This window comes from Polyodon spathula, chromosome 10 (genome assembly GCF_017654505.1).
Source record: "Polyodon spathula isolate WHYD16114869_AA chromosome 10, ASM1765450v1, whole genome shotgun sequence".
Lineage (NCBI taxonomy): Eukaryota > Metazoa > Chordata > Actinopteri > Acipenseriformes > Polyodontidae > Polyodon > Polyodon spathula.
Window position 1 is genome coordinate 2,365,905 of NC_054543.1, and position 18,732 is coordinate 2,384,636.

The 18,732-nt window shown below is 35.7% G+C and overlaps 1 protein-coding gene across 3 annotated transcripts in view; it reads left to right on the forward strand.

Annotated features, from left to right (window-relative positions):
• The window catches only part of LOC121321438 (VPS10 domain-containing receptor SorCS1-like), a 124,903-nt gene that overhangs the window by 65,204 nt on the left and 40,967 nt on the right, over positions 1-18,732 (forward strand). For all 3 annotated transcript variants that reach the window (XM_041260384.1, XM_041260385.1, XM_041260386.1), the window contains exons 3-5: positions 4,720-4,819; positions 11,497-11,655; positions 17,933-18,006. In XM_041260384.1, the coding sequence (XP_041116318.1) occupies positions 4,720-4,819; positions 11,497-11,655; positions 17,933-18,006 (333 nt within the window). The remainder of the gene's footprint in view (positions 1-4,719; positions 4,820-11,496; positions 11,656-17,932; positions 18,007-18,732) is intronic.

Below are 18,732 nucleotides of genomic sequence, written 5' to 3' on the forward strand. Positions count from 1 at the left end.
TGAATAGTAGGCCAATGTTAAGCATCTTTTATTAAGTTCAGCATATGAAAAATGTGTCCTCTTTGCTCAACGACAGATATAAATAATAATTTAAAAAGGGCTTGATTAAGAAAGGCTAAGCTGTATAATTTGCACTTTGAAGTCTTTCCACTCTGGTTTCTCTTGGTAGTCTTTTCCATAATCTTGCATGTGGAATAGTATATTAAACAAAAGAACGTTCCAAACAATTTAGAAAATGTTTTCATTTCTATGTCCACCACTACTTCTAATAATATGTGGATCTCATAATTAATTAATAAAAAGCTTCTAGATGTGCAGGTTTGTAAGCAGTAAGGTTTTTGTTCTGATTGTCAAAAATATTCTCTCCCTCCATAGTAACATTTAAGGTCAGTCCTGCCTTCAATTTATCTTATATGTAATTTGAAAATCATTGAACGTTATGTGATTTAAACCTGTCTTCTGTAAATTGCATTCAGGTTTAATTGCATTAAACTCATATTCTGAATTGAAAACAGGCAGAGCTTCAAAAGCATGCACAGCACCCAGCTGAGACAGTGTTCATGTTTTCTATTGATTAAATGCAGGACAGACTTGTACTGAGAAATGTGGCTTTTCTGTATTGATGTTCAAACAGATGTTGTATTTAAAGCATGTCTGTAAATAAATAATTTTCTACTGAAAAGGTTAATGTAAAAAAAAAACGTACTTATTCTTTAGGAATACTTTCTATGAATAATAACAGGCTTTTGAAAAGATAGAACTGAGCCATTTCTAATTAAGTGCAGGTGGTATTCATAAAGCACTAGCATGTCATAGTGGTTCATTGCATGGCAGACCGTTTTTTAAAATGCTCCTCTTATTACTTTAAAACACCACATGGAGCTTTACATTGGTAATGTGCCATTAAAATGTTATTGTAATACATTCTATTCCAGGTTAATATTCATAATAACATATTCAAATATTCTTCAAATGAATTGCTATCGGAAAAGTACAAACTGTGACATCTGATTGTATATTTTGTAGTGTTTCTGCAATTGAGTAGGGTCCTCACTGCACACACATGCATGCTTCATTCTTACATGACTGAACCACATTATATTGCATCACAGTTTTGACAAACAAATTAAATAAATAAACATCAGTGTTAGGGACATTAAATCACTGTGGTAGTTTTTTTTTTACCTATTGTTTAAAAAACCCAGAGCCTGTGAATACAAATGCAAAAAACAGGTAGAGTGTAGGACCTACAATCAGCAGGTATCTGAGTATCTTGTAAAAGCCATTTGTAGTGTTTATTCTCACTAGCCCCTGCTCCTGCATTGATGTAAACATAGAGATTGTTTTGACTAATCCATTAATCCAGACTGCCTATCATGTACTTGAAATCTGACTGTAAGTCTTACATATTGTCAGCATCTTGGTTAAAAAGACAGTAGTTAGGTAGATAATAATTCTATTTTTAAATTTGTTTAAATTAATACATTTAAATGTAAAGTTCACAGTGTGTTTATAATTGTATTTTTCATTAGGAAGTCTATGAATTTCCAGTCAATATTTTATTATTGTTTATTTAACAGTTAAGTTAAATTAAAGCTTTTGTTAAACTGCAACAGATGTACTGTACTTGTTTAAATGTTGTTTATCTGCCAGAGGGGTGATGCAGACTAATGTGGAAATTCTCACCTAACACCATAACCTCTACACTCCTATAAGCAATTGTCTCACACTTAATTGCTTAGTAGATAATGAAAATACTGTTTCATGTTTCTTTGGTGTATATTTTAGCAGTATGTGTAATAAAAATGACAGTTTAAATGCAGAGTGTGTAGTTATGTTGTCAATAGTGGTGTGCATTCCATGATTAAGTAATACTAGAATAAATAATAACCATGCTTAATGTAAATACTTTAAGTAGGTCAGAGAGAGAAATATAGAACAAAGCATGCATTTTCATTTGATTTGCTAATGAAAATACAGCTTGGCTGTGAGGTAGGTGGAAACTGCGAGGTAATGGAAATGCACTCAATTACTGCAGTGATTTGCTGCAGATCAAGAGAGGCCAGAGGTCCTGCAGCATGAGCAAGAGAGAATGTATTTAACCAAAAAGAGGAGAAATTGCATCTGAAAGTATTTCAGTGCATTCAGTTCTAATGGAAGAGGCAGTGTGCTGAATTACAAGAGAAAAGGGAACAGTTCACAACACCCTGCACACGATCAGCTGACAAGATGCGATTTTATGTTTTAACTCTGCAGCTAATTGGTCTTTAATTATAAGGCCTACCCAACCTTTAGCACCCATTTCTGCATTGATCTGCCAGCAGTGTGATTATTATTGCATGTTGAAGACCTAATATTGTGGACTGTAAGCTTTAAACATGGATACAAATGTATAGTACCTTATATTGGTGTTATACAGGATGTTAATAATACTAAGACAGTAAGTGATTAACTGAGAACCACAACTATCCTCAGTATTGAAAGCAGATAAGATTCGAGATACAAGATTTAGGAAACATAGAAAAAGTGAGTCACATCTCAATATAGAGGCAACTGAATGACTGCAAGTAAAGCAGGGTTACCTTTATCATTAACCCTAAGTATTCCATTACTCTGGAGTCATATGATGGGGATAAAAGAAAACAACTGTCATGCTTTTAAATTTAAAAGGGGACTCTGTTTAAAATGCAGGAGAGAGTGATGGGCTTGTCAGCTGTCATTCCTTGTTTATAGCATGATGGGGCACATTTAAAAACCCAGCCTTGGATATGATCACTTTTCAAAGGGGATGCTGACACATGTAAGGACACAAATATAGAAAAAAAAAAAAAAATCCCATTAAAAAGTGGAAGTCGAAAAATGGACTCGAAACCTATCCACAAAAGCAAAAGCTTCTTCATCATCATTACGGCCCCCCTTTTTCTTTCCTAAAATGAAGGTTTTTATCTCGGTCTTAAACCATCGATTTCACTGTTATGAAGATGCTGCATCTTGATTGTGTAGTTGCCAGAATGGTCTACCCTGTTTTGCTGCTAGTCTATCTATCTGAAGTTTGACGCTGTATTAATTCTAAAGCGTACCTTTTTTACCGCATTTTCCAAACATGCATCTTTTTTGTGCCAGACATTCTCCTGGCTTAAGAGTCTGGGGAGCAAATTATCAGCTGTCTTGCTCGCCCCAGGAGAAGCTATAAATACTGTATTTTATGTTCTAGCTCCCCCCCCGCCAGCTACGTACAGATGTATATCTATGCTGACACATGGAGATACGTCATTTTCTTAAGCACAAGAAGATGATAAACAGCATACAGGCACACAGAAAATACACTGTTCAATTATTCATTAGTGGGAATACAGTTTTGAAACTGTTTAGGCAGCTGACTGTATGGTTTGTAATGTTGTATCACAATGTGTTACCCCATTTTATCTCGTTTATCTGTTATATTAGGGTGGCAGGGTGAAAGCCCTACTGGTATAAAGTGTGTGTGGGGGAATATTGGTTAGCAGGGAGGGGGTTAAAGTCCTTCTTTCCAGAAAGTATGTGGGAATGTGACTGGGGCCATAATTGAATGAGTAATGGTTAATGGGGCTCCAGCCACAGGTGTATAAACAGGGTAATCACAGGTGTTAGAAATTAATGTCAATGCAGGTGCAGGTGCGTGGTGCTGTGCTGTGCTTGCTGTATGTTTGTAAGTTTTTTGTGTAGATCTTTTGTTTTGTGCCTTTTTGTTTGTTAATGTGTTTTGTTTAGTCTAAATGTTATTAAACGTGCACGATAATGTTTAACCTGTAGCTTCTTCCTGCCTCTTCCTGCCGGTAACTGCTGGGCCGAGACGCCACCCTGTCACACTGATTATTAAGGAAATAATATAACAGTAGACTGCTTGATAATAGCCACAGACAAGATAAAACTGTCTGCTGTTCATACCTGTGAAACCAGCCTCCCTGTCAGATCTGAGCAAATTCATTCAACAGAAAAAGAAGTCTATCAACTGTCACTGCTGATAAAACCAGAGGCAGCAAGTCTTCAAAAAAAAAAAACCTGGAGAACGTTTGAGAAACATTCTGCCTTTTTTGCAAGTAAAAATAAAAATAAAATAAAAAATATTTTAAATTTTTCTTGAATCTGTCTTAAACAGATCTTGAGAGCCATGATATTTATGATCAAATTAACAGCTGTTAAATTTAGTTTACAGTATGTCACAGTATGCCATTTCTTATAGTACTATATGTCTGTATATAGATATTACGTGAAGACATTAATACAGACAACAATGCACATTTACATTTTTTTTTGTCTCACAATTGAGAGTTTTTTAGGTATGGATGAAATCCATTATTTTATTATTGAAATAATCCATACCACTGCATTAGTGAATGAGTCATCAGACCCTGCTTTGTAAAGACAATCTATGAGGTTTAAAATGCTTCTTTGCATTTCATCCATTCACTTTTTTTTTTAGTCAGGGCTTTTACAAGTAATTTTTTTAAAAAAATGTTTTTATGTGTAGCTGTGATTACATCAGTGGTCAAACATCATGTTAGAATGTATCTTCTAAATGACATATTTGTGCATGCTGACCCTCAACCTGAGTAACAATCTTGCCTGCAAAACAAAAGCAAATAAATGAGCAACTCAGTCCATTGCTTTTTGGCTTGTTAAAATACCCTGCTGGTGATTTGATAGAACCAATTATTAAATATTCTGATTACATTTCAGGTCAACTGACTATGGAACCACCTATGAAAAACTTAATGATAAAGTGGGACCGAAGACCATTTTGAGCTACTTGTATGTCAGCCCTAACAACAAGAGAAAGGTAAGATATAAAGGAGTGACTGGTTTACCCCTTTTGTTTTACTGAGGACGTAACTTCAAATCAAATTAAACTTTATCTATATAGCGCCCTTCATACAGGTGTATGTCAAAGCACCTTACAGGACAGAAATATTGTCAGATTTATAAAAACAAAACAAGCAAACATGTCAGATGAAAAACAAGTTTAAGAAATGTATTATGTAAATACCAGTAGCAAAAACCAGTATATATATATTATATATATATATATATATATATATATATATATATATATATATATATATATATATATATATATATATGGATGTGTTGTGTGTGTGTGTGTGTGTGTGTGTGTGTAGTTACTTAGTAATGTGTACTGTGATAGGGAAGGGACCCAGCACATGTGGGAGGTGTTTTGTGGCTGTTTTACACAGCCACATGTTTAATTGTATAATTGTTTAATTGCTTATTGATTCATTGTTTTATCAGAATCACCTGGCACTAATTTAATAAGGGACACCTGCCTGGTAATTGGACAGGCTGGTATATAAACCAGGTGAAATGTTTGTTAGGCTGTCTGCGTTAAGGCTAATGTCAGACCTGGAAAGGTATTGTAGTACTTTCAAAATAGTTTTGACTGACCTGATTTGAAAAGTCTAGTTTAGAATTTGTGGAATGATTTAGGCTTTTATTTTGTTTTGTGTTTAAAATAAAGATACAGGCACTGCCCTGTTTACATCAGCTGTTGTGAGAGTTCTTCGTTTTTACTAGAAGACATTGTTAAAGGTCCCGAAGCAAAGCACACCCCACTTTGCCACAGTACTTGCACATAATTACAATGTTATTATGCATACTTACAATGTAGTTAATGTCTATATATATTATTTGGCAAGGTAAAGATAGAACCAGAATCCTAACCCTAACCCTAACCCTGACCCTTTTCTGATACAAGTGTGTACTTGCGTATATCATGCAAAAAGAGTTACACATTTCTTTATGTTTTGGTAGTGCCAAGTAAAAACAAAAAGCTATGAATGGTGATAATGCTCATGAATTAAAGCTCAGCCTGCACAGGGATTATACCTCCTGCCAGCCCTGAGAAGCAGCTTGCAAGGTAGACTTCTGAGTGCATTGTGCTGTCATGTAAAAAACTTGTTATTTCAGTGGGAAGGGTACTTTTTGCTGCGGCAGTTAAAACACCTAATTTATATGGACATTTCAAGAAGCAAGTCTTTGTGAGCTGTTTGTGAATCAAGTGTCAAGAAAGTTCATTTAACATTCCACAACATACCGTCTCATCTCTAAATGCACAGTGTCTTTCATCGTTTTCTGAACTGATTTTATTATTTCCTTTTCCAACTGTTTTTAGTTTTTTTTTTTTTTTTTTTTTCCTGCGCCCAAAGAAAATAACTGATCTTATTGTTCGGAGTAATTAGAATAATTTGAAACTGAATTCTCTAAATGCAGTGGCCCCAAATGACCCACCCCCTGTTTATGCTGTTTTGTAACAAACACAGCATTGTGAATCACAAAACAACACGCAGGTGGGCGGACTCTGAATGTTGCTTCTCATGGGGGGGGGGGGGTATCTTCAGAGCTGTTCAACCCTCCTTTATCTGTATGCTGCTTCTCTTTGTAGTGAGCGTGCATTCCAAAATATACTGCATTCAAATCATTTTTTAATGTAATCCATTTGGAACGGAATGGTAAATAAGCATGGCTTTACTCTCAGGGGCATCTCCAAACCATATTGAATGCAGAAACATTGCAATTACTTTGACAGTTCACAAGGATGTATTCAGAATAAGAATCAATTTGAGCTATGTGTAGAATAGATATCTATGCAATACCTGTGGATGAATGTTCTCTAAAAATCTGTTTTTAGAATCAAGTCCGTGGCAATCCTTTTTTTTTGCATAATGAGTTATTTTATTTGTTTGTGGACATTCTTGTATATTTATGCTGTTTGGAAGTGTATAATCTACATGATCTCCCCAGTTCACTGGTAATTAGTTCTAAAATTTAGGTTTTAGTCACTTATGTTAATTTTTTACAAAATATCAAAATGTTCAAATTCCAGTGGAAACCAATATTCGTGTAAATGTTTTCATTAGGTGTGAAGATGCATCCCCTGATAACCCTCCTAATACTGTTTGTGTTATTACTTCTAAAACTAAATTGAATCAAAGTGTTGTGCAAAACAAGCAGACCTACAAAATCAAACTAGTTATGTTTACAAGCCAGACATAGAAACCATATCACGATCTGGAAAATGACACTTTAAATTAAAATACATGTTCTGAATTAATTCACAGCTATTCTAGTTTTTTGCCAGCCCAGTATTTAATATTCTTTGCCTAATCCGGCACAGTGTGAAACCAAAGAGAAAATTGGTGTGCTGGGAGCGTTATTAGAGAAGTATACTGTATAGTTTAATTATTCATCTGTTTTATTGTCAGACATCTCTATATAAGTCACTGGTTAAGAAAATGAACCTGGATGAGGAAACAAATATTCCAGAAGCCAAGCTGGACCCATTTAATTGACTGTTTATAAAATATGAAGTTTATACAAATGGTTTAATATTTTTTTTGTATCACTTAGTTTAATTTATCCCAGATTTCTTTTAGTCCAGACAGACGTTCCTCCTCAGTTAACCCTGATGCCTGCATTGGTGTGGTTGAGGTAATCTGACAGTCTCTTCTGTGTCTGCAGATCAACGTTACCCTAAATGACTAAAAGAAGCTTGTTCCATGCTAAATGTTTCATGTTAGCTTCCAGCAATAGTTCCCTCATTTCTTGGGGAATACAGATCTGTTTAGTAACACAGTTGTTAAGTCCTCGGAACAGAGTGATTTGGCAGACTTAGACTTCCAAATGCCTTGCTTTCAGTTACCCTGCTAACATCTTTGTGCACTAAATTTACCAGCAAGCCTGCAATTTGCTGTGTTCTAAAATGTCTTTCAGAAACTTGTGAGAGCATAAACCCAATGAATCCTGCATCGCTGTGAGAAAATGAAGTGAGATTGAATCACCCAGGGCCTGCACAGAAACTGTGTGAGCGTGATGTGCTGGAAATGAACAGCAAAGCACCTGTTAACCGCAAAGCTTGATCTGAGGAAGCCTGCAATAAGAATCAAGGAGCCTGTAGTATAACCAGAAATGGTTTTAGGCACACACAGCATATGCAATTGCATGGGACCCCGGGTAGCAAGCATGGGACCTTTGTTGTCGTGGCTCGGTTACTGTGAAAAAATGGATTCACCTGAAACGTGTACCAGAATTAGTGATTTATTAGCCATTTTACCATTCTTATTATGTATACAGCAGAAGCCACAGGGCCACCGCAGGACAAACGCCACCACTGAGTGCGACCAGCATTGCAAGCGGAGTAACCTTGCTGAGGATAGAAATTGCAGGAGCAAGCAAATTCTGTAGTTCAACAGTATTGGTCTGGAATAACTGCTGTGCGAGCTAGAAGTCGATATTCTGAAGTCTCTCTGCATGTATGATTGTGTGTACAGTATTTTTGAGATGCTGCTCTTGTGACCAGAGGACTAATTAAAATGCTGCACACGAGTGGTCTCAGTAAAGCAGCATGGGTGGCTATGTAACAGGGGCAAGAAAAATATCTTTAACTTTTCATGTGTTCTGCCTGAATAACTGAGAAAAACATCTAATCACATGACCCCTAGGAGACAAAGCAATTGAAAGACAGTTAGGAACTTTGCCTCCCAGCTTCATTTGCAAGCAATGTACAATTGCTGTGTGCCTGTAAGTCACATGACTTAGCCCTTCATTGTAGCAACAGTAAACCATGCCTGCTTAGAACAGGTTACATTGATCTTCATGTTAATTTATACTTTTTAAGATCTTTCCATAAAACATCCCTTCAGTTAATCATGCTTCTGTCAAAAACAATAACTGAGGAATTAGCCCTGCGTCATGGTAGCATGGTATACTGCATGTATTTTAAGTACACCAGGATGCATGCATGTTGTATGTTTTAGTACAGTAAATTAAACAGCAGCAAATAACATTACAAAACCTTTATCTCAGAAACTGCTTAGATACATATTTGCAGATTTATAGGAACAATATTTGCCAGTCTACTTCACCTCTGGACGACAGACAAAACAACAATTTCATGACATTGACATTGGCTCAGGAAGGCATCATCTCACTAACTGCTTGCACACAATTTAAACTGTATAGACATGTATTTGCGTTAGTTATTCCACAGTGTACGGTATGTAACTCTGCACACCAAAACAAAAAAGGCTCAGAAAATGGTTTGTTTATAGGAGGGTTAATAATTCAGATAAATGGCACATGGGTGTTTGGTGCAGTTACAATGTAGTGCACTACCAAGTACAGCCACTAGATGGCCAATTGTTCCATAGAACTTTAGAGGAAGGTTTCTGGCTTTTGAGACAATTCAGTACTGACTATAGTCAGCAGAGAAACATTCCGCGAGAGTCATTCCTAAACGTGGTAATGAGTACAACTGAAAACTACCTCTACCCTACATCAATTCTCCCCCCACTGTCTACTCTTCCCCGTTCCACCCAGAGATGAAACCAGGAAAACCTATACTCCTATTCAGTCACATACATATTTTCGAAACAGTTGGGGATTATTAAGTCATTTGTGCATAAGCGATAAAAGAACACGAGTGAAGATTATGTTTTGGGTTTTGTTTAGCATCCCTGGAAATGTTAAAGTTCGGTGTGCATTTTGAAGTTCTGCAGTTCATGATAGAGTACAGACTAAACTAAGCTGAAGCCAACTTTTCTCACAGCTGCACTAGCCCTCTACATAAACCAATATAATTGAATTCTTAAAAATTCTTGAATTCTTCTTATTTCAAGTCTAAGCATAGAACAAGCTGTTTGTTTTGCAGTGCAGGCCTGCAGTGGGAACCGTTGCTAAGAATTAAATTGATTGGCTCTGTGTGGATGATTACTTGAACGTCACCCCTTGCCATGAGGGAGCTCGTGAGGGTTGTTAAAACTTCCTTAGCGATTGCTGTACAAAATTCCAGTAGCCCCAAAATTAAGTGTCCTAATGTATTTTCTGCATTGTAAACTCATGAGTGAACAGCAAGTCTTACAAAAGCAAAATTGCAGGCCTAGGCACTTTGGTTTATATATTTTGCTCTTCCTACAGTGCGTTGAACCTTGCATCAGAAGGTTTTAAGTCTACATCTAACACTGGCAGATGATTAAACTCAATCTACTGTAAATTTCAGTAGTTCATTATGGTTAAGAAATGTCACGTTCATTTACTAAATTACAGTTTATAAAAAATATAATGTACAAAGTACTGAAACACCAGCACTCTGTGTTGTTGTTTTAAGCCAATACCACTGAGAAGTCAGTGAAATGCAAAAACAAGGTTAAACGATGTTACGATGCAATTTAAAAATAAATAAATAAATAAATAATTTAGCTGTGACCAATTATATATTATTTATTTATTTTCCCCCAATTTAGAATGCCCAATTATGTTTTTCTCTTAATCACAAGTCCCCACAAAGCGCAGATGTTCTGAGGGCATGTGAGCGTCCTCCGATCTCACAAGCCTAAAGACAGAATCGCTTTTACACTGAGCAATCCAGAGCAGAGGTGGGCTGGCTACTGATCCTGGTGAACAGAGATCAGCCCTGTCTTTTTATCCACTGAATGTGCTCGGTGTCGGGCCAGTAGGGTTTGCTGTTGCGCATTGAGGAGAAGCAATCCCTGCTGGTTTCCCAAGAGGCTGTGTTTCATTAACTTGGGATTGGATGCTGAGAGAGAGAGAGAAAGGAGAATTAAAATAAGAATAATAATAATTGTTAAGTGTGCTGGCTTTTAAACCAGCACAATACTTGTTTGTTGTTTGTCCAGTGTTTATTTGTTTGTGTCTGTTTGTTTTGTCTGTCTGTTTTGGCCAACACCCCGTTTCTTTTACAAAGTGTTTTTGTCTGTTTTTTAAACTTTTTTTTTTATTTTAAAATAAATATGCAACAGCACATTTTTATCAATCACCAGTCCTGTCTGTGTCCTGTGCTCTTCCGGGTCTGACGTCACCACTCAAGCCATCCTGTGACAGCATTGTAATCCAGTTTGAATACAAGATCTTAAGTCAATGCTATTTGAATCTAAATATCCTACTTACCCCTCACATGTATACTGTTAGAAAGGTGGAACCGACAGTAAATGTTTACCCAGGAACATATCTGTAGTTGTTCTGTTTACTGTTCTGCAAAACTCTGTAGTCTATATTAAGAATATTAAATTCCAGTGCTATTGAATCAGGACACACATTTGATCTGCTTTATTAGTGTCAGGATTGGTAAAAGAGTTTAGTAAGTTTTAGCTAACGAGTAATGCAAATCAAATAAGCAGAAATAGGTTGTAGAAAAAAAAATTCGACTAGAGATAACTGCCTTTCTGCTTTTTTGCACACATGGGTCAATTCCTCAATACTCTGAAGTGAGTGGGAGTTCACTGAAGGGTTACTGGTTCTTTGAGTAAGAAAAAGGTTTAATGCAAGGTTAATACAATCTAAAGCTAAACGCTGTCATAGTAATGATGTATAAAATCTATATAATTATTTTTCCATCGGGGTAGAAGTAGTATCGATCGATAAGTTATTGCTTTTCTTTCATGTTTTGCTGCTGTTTTAAGATTTCTTTCATGCTATCCCTTTCAGATAATGCTGCTGACTGACCCGGAGATCGAAAGCAGCTTGCTCATCAGCACAGACGAAGGGGCCACCTATCAGAAGTATCGACTGAGCTTCTACATTCTGAGCCTACTGTTTCATCCCAAGCAGGAAGACTGGATCCTGGCTTACAGCCATGACCTAAAGGTGAGAAACGGCCATCAGAAGTGTGATGTCATGGTTGAGACAACGTCCACTGGTGTAGACAAGCCAGAACGGTACTTTTTTCCTATAGGCAGAACCTTGACTTAAGCCGCTTAATCAGTTTATAGGACCAGAAGCACTGTTTTTGTTTTATTTGATGAGATCAAGGAATAAATGTTTTCTGAATGTTGTGTAAAATGTAATTGTCCAGAGCTGTTGGTGGATACAGTCTTTTACAAATATATTTAAAAACAAAAACAATTCTAATTGTACTGATAATGTAAAGTTAAAAAAATAAGTGAGCGTTTGTGTAATTCCTACTTTTATTGGATGCAGAGCTCCAGAAAAAAAGACAGGGGGAGGATGTACAGGGCATCGTGGGGATTGAAGTTCAGCTCTGGTGATGACCTCGTAATCAAAAGGAATAGAAAAAAAGCATGCATGATAAAAATAGCCAAAAAATAAACAAACCACCAAAGACAGTATTTACCTGTTAGAGGCTTTCAAAACAAGCCCAATGTGGCTTGAAAACCGCTAGTCTGGCAGCACGCGAACACACGCATTACCTATTAAATGTAAGTTCAATGTACCAAAAAAAAAAACGTGAATTTGTATCATTTTTGCTTAAACAAATCTGTGTTTTTAGATTTCAGACTGCAGCACTGAACACCTCACACACTCAGAAACTAGGCAGCTCATATTGCAGACCCTCGTTGAAGATGGCCTGTCTCATTATTTTACAGGTTTAATGGCATCCAAATGTCAATATCAGAAGTGTTTACTTCGCATGGTCTTTCCGTGATATTTATGTAAAATTGCTACGGCTTTTATAGTTCACTATGTTTATTCACTCATCTCCTGGCTGAGTTTATGTATGTATGTTTTTTTAAACTTTGGCTTGTTTTTAAGTTAGGAAACAATCTGTTACTGCAAAAGACAGATCAACTTATCAACTGTACTGTAGTAACAGTATTTGCTCATAAAGTGGCACTGTGTACCATACAAATATCGGACCTAAATCAGAAGTGAACAAAAAAAAAAAAAGATAAATATTAGCCATACTGTTCTGTTATTTTTTTCTCCCATTCTCTAGTTAGGAGTTGTTTATCCTCTATGTTATTGTGGGTAAAGGAGTCCATTTGTATGTAAATGCAGACTGTTCCCAAAAGGGTAAATAATAAATAAATACTCTGCTTTAAACCTCTGTAGTTCCATCTTAAACAGCAAGCTTTTTTTCTGTGTGCAGGGTCAAACAATTGATAAATTCAGGACAAAGTCTCCTGGTAGAGCTGTATTGATTTTCAGTTTAATGAGACAGCACGTTTAAGCTGATTTTCTTTTTCTTTTCTCACTTTCCTGTTATGTTAGATCTTCCAGAGTCAGACTGGATAATTCAAAATCTGTTTTATGACTGTAATGGTACCATTAAACGATTGTTCATTGAGTTATCTGTTATCCGCTTTTAGATCTACTTTAAGAATAAAATGCAAAAACCATGAGATATGTTGATACTGACTACCTCGTTTGTTTCACATGGAGGGAACACAATTACTGTCTAGGATATTGAAGAAAATCACTTATATCTGAACATAATATGACAGACTCCCTCTATTGGTAAATGGTGATGTGTTTAAACTCAATGACGGCTGTGCTGGAGATTAGAGTTGCTGGTTCAAATCTGACAATCCAGCCTTCATGTACGTCATGTCCTAAATTTAATAAAACACCCCTGTGCATTGCTCAGGTTTCTATGTGTGTTGCTGCACATATGATTGCTTAGATCAGTTGAACTATTTGGTATAAGAACACAGTTGAAGAATTTATTGGGCATTGGAGAGATTCTGGAGGATCAAGTCTAGCACAGACTGTACACACATTCCTTTCCAAATATTTTTTGGACTTTTGTTTGTTATTCTCCAACTTTGTTGTTTCGATTATTTCATCACACTAATAGCAATAGTTATTAACAGCTGCAGCCATGAAGCACCTTTACATCAAAGGCAGATTAGGATGCAAAATACATAATCCTGTTTAAAAAACTGGCAGAATGGAAGCCAAGACTTGCTTCAGCTATAAGTTATTTGTTTTGCTCTGATTCCATCTGTTTGTAAACTGTTATCTGCATGCATTACAAGACAGGGGAATGTTTGTGCTTAAAATCCGTAATGCCAATTATATTAGTTCATGGAAATGTATGACTGCATTTAACCTGTGAGTGAGTGTGATTCATTGCAATGGGGTTGTGGTGACTTGCTTTTATTAGGGAAAAGGTAAACTATTAACTGGCATACATTGACATTTCATCAGCATGTATGGCTGTGCATTTTTATTAAATGCATTTACCTTCAAATATGAAAGGTACACGGCTTTCAAAGCACCTGTACTCCTGAACTACACGACTCATACAGCTCCTAAGGAAATGGAAAATGCATGAAACCCTCTAATAATAAAGAGGTTTTCATAAAAGGGTGTGAGAAAAAAAAAACATGATGCAAAACAACACAACTCCAGCAGCAGATTGCACAGGGATGTCTATTGAACAAAACAAAAAACCTTTTAGCCAAGAACAGCAGCTGCAGAATGTAACTGTTTTAGTTAATGTTGAAGAGTAAACACAAAGAAATAGAGAGGACCTACAAGAACGCAGGTGGTGTTTCAGCACCTTGGACAGTGCATAACCCTTCTATTTATTGGAATGCAGTACATTTTCCCATTGAATGAACACATCATTTAGCACTGTATTGTGTTTATCATTAAGACTGCACTATAATTAAGCACATGTCTCCTTTTAAAGTAAATACATGGATGAATAAATATTGGAAGTCGGACTGAAGTCATATTTAAAAAAGAAAGCTGTCATATAAAAATCAATGTATTATATACTAATTTCAACAATAATCTAGCAATACAGTGTTGTATAATGTTTACAATGTTGCAGAGTGATGTTTAGCTGCAGCCAACAGCCAAAGTATGCTCTAATTGTTAAATCACATCAAAAGCAGATGCTGATTTAAATGCACAGTGGTCAGTTTCAACCCACTTTTACAGTATGCACTCACTCTTGAGTTTACTATTAATGTTAATGCAGCTGATGAATATGACTAAGGGATTTCAAGGCAGAGGGAAATAGCAATAATCTCATGGCATGTGTTCGATATTTGCTGTTCTATATGTAAAACAGATTTGATCGGAAATCAATGATATCTTCTTTTTTTGTTTTAATTCTGTAAACCAGCCCATTACAATGGGACTGTTTTTACATCAATGACAATCTTAACAAAGTCACTAGAAAAAGAATTAAACTGAGGAATATTGTAGTGCCTGCTTTTCTCATATCTTGTAAAAAACAAAAATTATACTATACCTTCTTGACTACAGTCACACAGCTTCTCCAACACACCAGAGCTTCTCTAGCATACATGCATGAGCCAGTAGGCAAGAGCTAGGAGAAATTATCACCAATGTATTTGTTGAGCAGTCAGTTTGACATTATAAAAGATAATTTCTAGTTTGCTTCAAGTTACTATCACCATAAAAGTTCAAATTGAAGGCAGAGACCAATAAAAGTAAAAATGAAGATTTGAAATGAGAAAAAAATAGTAAAATGGACTCCCTGAAATCATGTAATGTCCCCAAGATTGTAAAAGACAATGTAAGCCATGGGAATTGTTAAGGTGGCACAGCAGCGGACAAGCATGCCATGCTAATAACTATAGCCATCTTCCCTTAAAGTAAACTGGACCAGAGACTGCAGATAGCACTGTATGGTTAGGTCCAGTAAAACCTTCTGAGAACACAGCGTTGTAGAAAAGGCCTTTTAACTTTGAACTTATTTAGTGATAATAATATTGCAAAATTAAATGAATCAATACAGTACCTTCTGGTCCGCATTCAACAGAAACCAAAGAACCTTAATGACATCATTAATTCAATCCATCACATCATGTTGGAAAAAAAAAAACCCAAAACATGATGTCACAGCAGATTTGCATGCACAAAGAGATTTCTGTTCACCAGGGAACCACACTGAGGTAATAAATGATATGCAATGAATAATGAATAGATTTTTTTATATTTAAAATTTTTACAGTAATTCAGGGTACATCTGCTGCTGTCGAAAACGTTACCAGCCTTAAAAAGATTGAAGGAAATATTCTAATTCTGCATGTTTCCATGAAAATTGATTTCAACAGGCTCACAAGCATTTTTCCGCGCTGAGTTTCCAGATGTCTAAGCAGCTGTCTGGGCCTCAAGCCTCTCCCAGAGGAACAATGTTACCAACTTTTGATCACTGAATTTTTTTTTTTTTTTTGTTAACTCCCTTATGTATTAACATTACATTACTGGCAAATGAAAACCGTTCTTTGAGGATTTTCTCCAGTTACACTACTTAAAGTTTGTTTGTTTGTTTTTTCTAACATGGCTGTATAAAGGACAATATGTTTCTATAAAAATTCTAAAACTATGATCCTGGGAAGGAACACAATGAGTTGTTGTAATAAATTTAATTTCTACCATGCACAGTGACTTATTTAAAATACATTAAATAGCCAATGTGATTGTCTTTACTGACATCATGTTGACAACGTAGTGAGCATTTTCTCATTTTTATTGTAAAATATTTTTGGTTACCGCGGTTATACATAATTTAGAGTTTCTTTAAAAAAAACAAAAAAACTTGTTAGCTCTAAGATGTTGTATCCAGTGCAGCTCAAAATTAATTGGCTATAATCAGTAATGTTACATTATTGAAAACTACCATGTATTTAATATTTTGTAAATGCTTCAAAATACTAAGTTTCATCCATAATTTAACGGTTCATACGCATGATGTTTCAAATTATTAAACTAGGTAAGTCACATCTATCCGTTAAAAACAGTGGTTATGAAGGTCATACTGTATATTCTGGATACAGTGAAGAAGGGTGCTCTGTTCCAGAAACTCTGCATTCTCTAGATAACCTCAAATCAGCTCAAATAAGGTATAGGATTATTTAGAGAAAATGATAAGAACTAAATATTGGAACAATATAACAAACCGGAATGAACACAAAACAGTATAAAGCAAACTGTTGAAATGACATCCGTTACCTACATTAGTCATTGCCTTGCAGCTACTTCCAAACTAGCTTTCGATTTTAACCTTTATTGAGCTGTACAGTTTGTTGTGGATCCTACCCTTTAATAGCATATGAGCCACCATCAAAATGACATGCTGAAAGCTACCTTCAACAAGGTTGTGTTTTGAATTTCTCATGTCGAATATTATATTACCACAGACAACAATAGGACAAGCGACACAAGGTACAAGTTGCTTGTGAAATACTGTATATTAAAAAAAAATGCAATTCCTTACTTATACTATGACCATAAAAGTTTATTAACTTATGCATTTCAAATAAACGCTTTCAACAAACAAATTGAGTTCAGTCGTACCTTGAGCATATTAACTTTATTGATGTCAGCCAAGTGCCTAAACGGCAACAGTAAACACTAAACCAGCCAATGAAGCTGAAGGTTTTAGACATCTACCAATGCAGTCATACACTGTACACTCCAAAGCTATCAAACAGAAACAGACACAAAACAGATATCCAAAGAGTTCTGTAATTATGTGATGCTATCTGATGCTAATGAGATCATGCATGTTCATTTATTGCTAAATTTAACTGCAAGGATTACCTATTCATTATTTCTACCATACCGTTATGGCTAATTGATTTAAAAGCTCTTTCCAATCTGCAATGCTGCCTTTTTTCCCCAAAGAAAATAAACATAGTTTATTCTGCATGGTTAAATCGTTCAAATTGTAGTAAAGCATATGGTCTTGCACTGAAACCAACAAGCACAATTTGTAAATAATAAAATCACTTCCTGATTGTTTCTTTTAACTGCATTTTAGCTAAATCCACATCTGCTGTTGAATGCAAATTTCCCAGGCATTGGTTTAAATTTGTTCTGAAAACCAGTATGACGTTTCAACCTACTTGGTTCCCATCCATCAAAACAACAAAACATCAGCATTGTCATGGATAACTAAAATAGGCTGAAACCTGGTGATAGAAAGTATTTGAAACCACTGAACAATAGCGTCATTGCTTAAAATCTTGCCAGGGAAAGGATTATGGCTCTTCAGAGCAGCCAGGGTATTTCAGTAAGCATTTAAAATGACATTTCGTTCATGTTGGCAGGGAGAGATAAATATAATCCAAACTTCTGGTTACAGGCAATTGGGAATCTAAGCCTTCTTTCTTTCTTTTTTCTATTTGTATTTTTTTAGCTGTACAGCTCTGTGGAATTTGGGAGGAGATGGCAGCTGGTCCATGAGAGAGTAGCCCCAAACAGATTCTACTGGTAAGAGTTCACACTATGGTGTATTTGCAGATCTTTGAGTAGCCCAAAACAGATGTTTCTAGAAAACAAACAACATCATATGCACATTTATTTTCAAAACCTTAATTACAAGACATTCATTATTTTGCGCTTATATCCAGACCTGCTGTAGATATCATCTTGGGTCTAGGGACAGAAATGTGACACATATACTTTGATCATGGTGCCATAGTTACCACACAGCACCAAATAGTAACTATTTTGGCAATACAGTAAATTATCAAAAATAGCTTTAGTCAGGGTTTTTCTGAAAAAAAAGTCTTCTGATAAACTGTCCCAGCTACAGTTCAAAATGCAGATAAATCTGTACATACAGGTACATACATGCACATTGTTTAATACATAATAGCTTGACATATCAATGTATGTGTTATACTCACTTATGAAACATAAACAGATTAAGTAAGCATAGATAGAAAACAGTGTAAGACTTTGAGGCAATGCATGCATGTTTGGTCTATATTGTACATGCATACTGTATCAGTAAGTACCATAACTGTTATTGCTTGTATGTCCACAAGAAGGAGGCAGTATTTATTTCCATTATGCTGCTGCATCTCAGTTTTGTGTATCCTTATAGCAGAACAAACATATGTAATGCAGCATAGAATGCATGCTACTCGGAACAGTAGAAATCACTACAATCATGTAAAACATTTCAAGTGCTAAGATCGGATGGTGACGAGA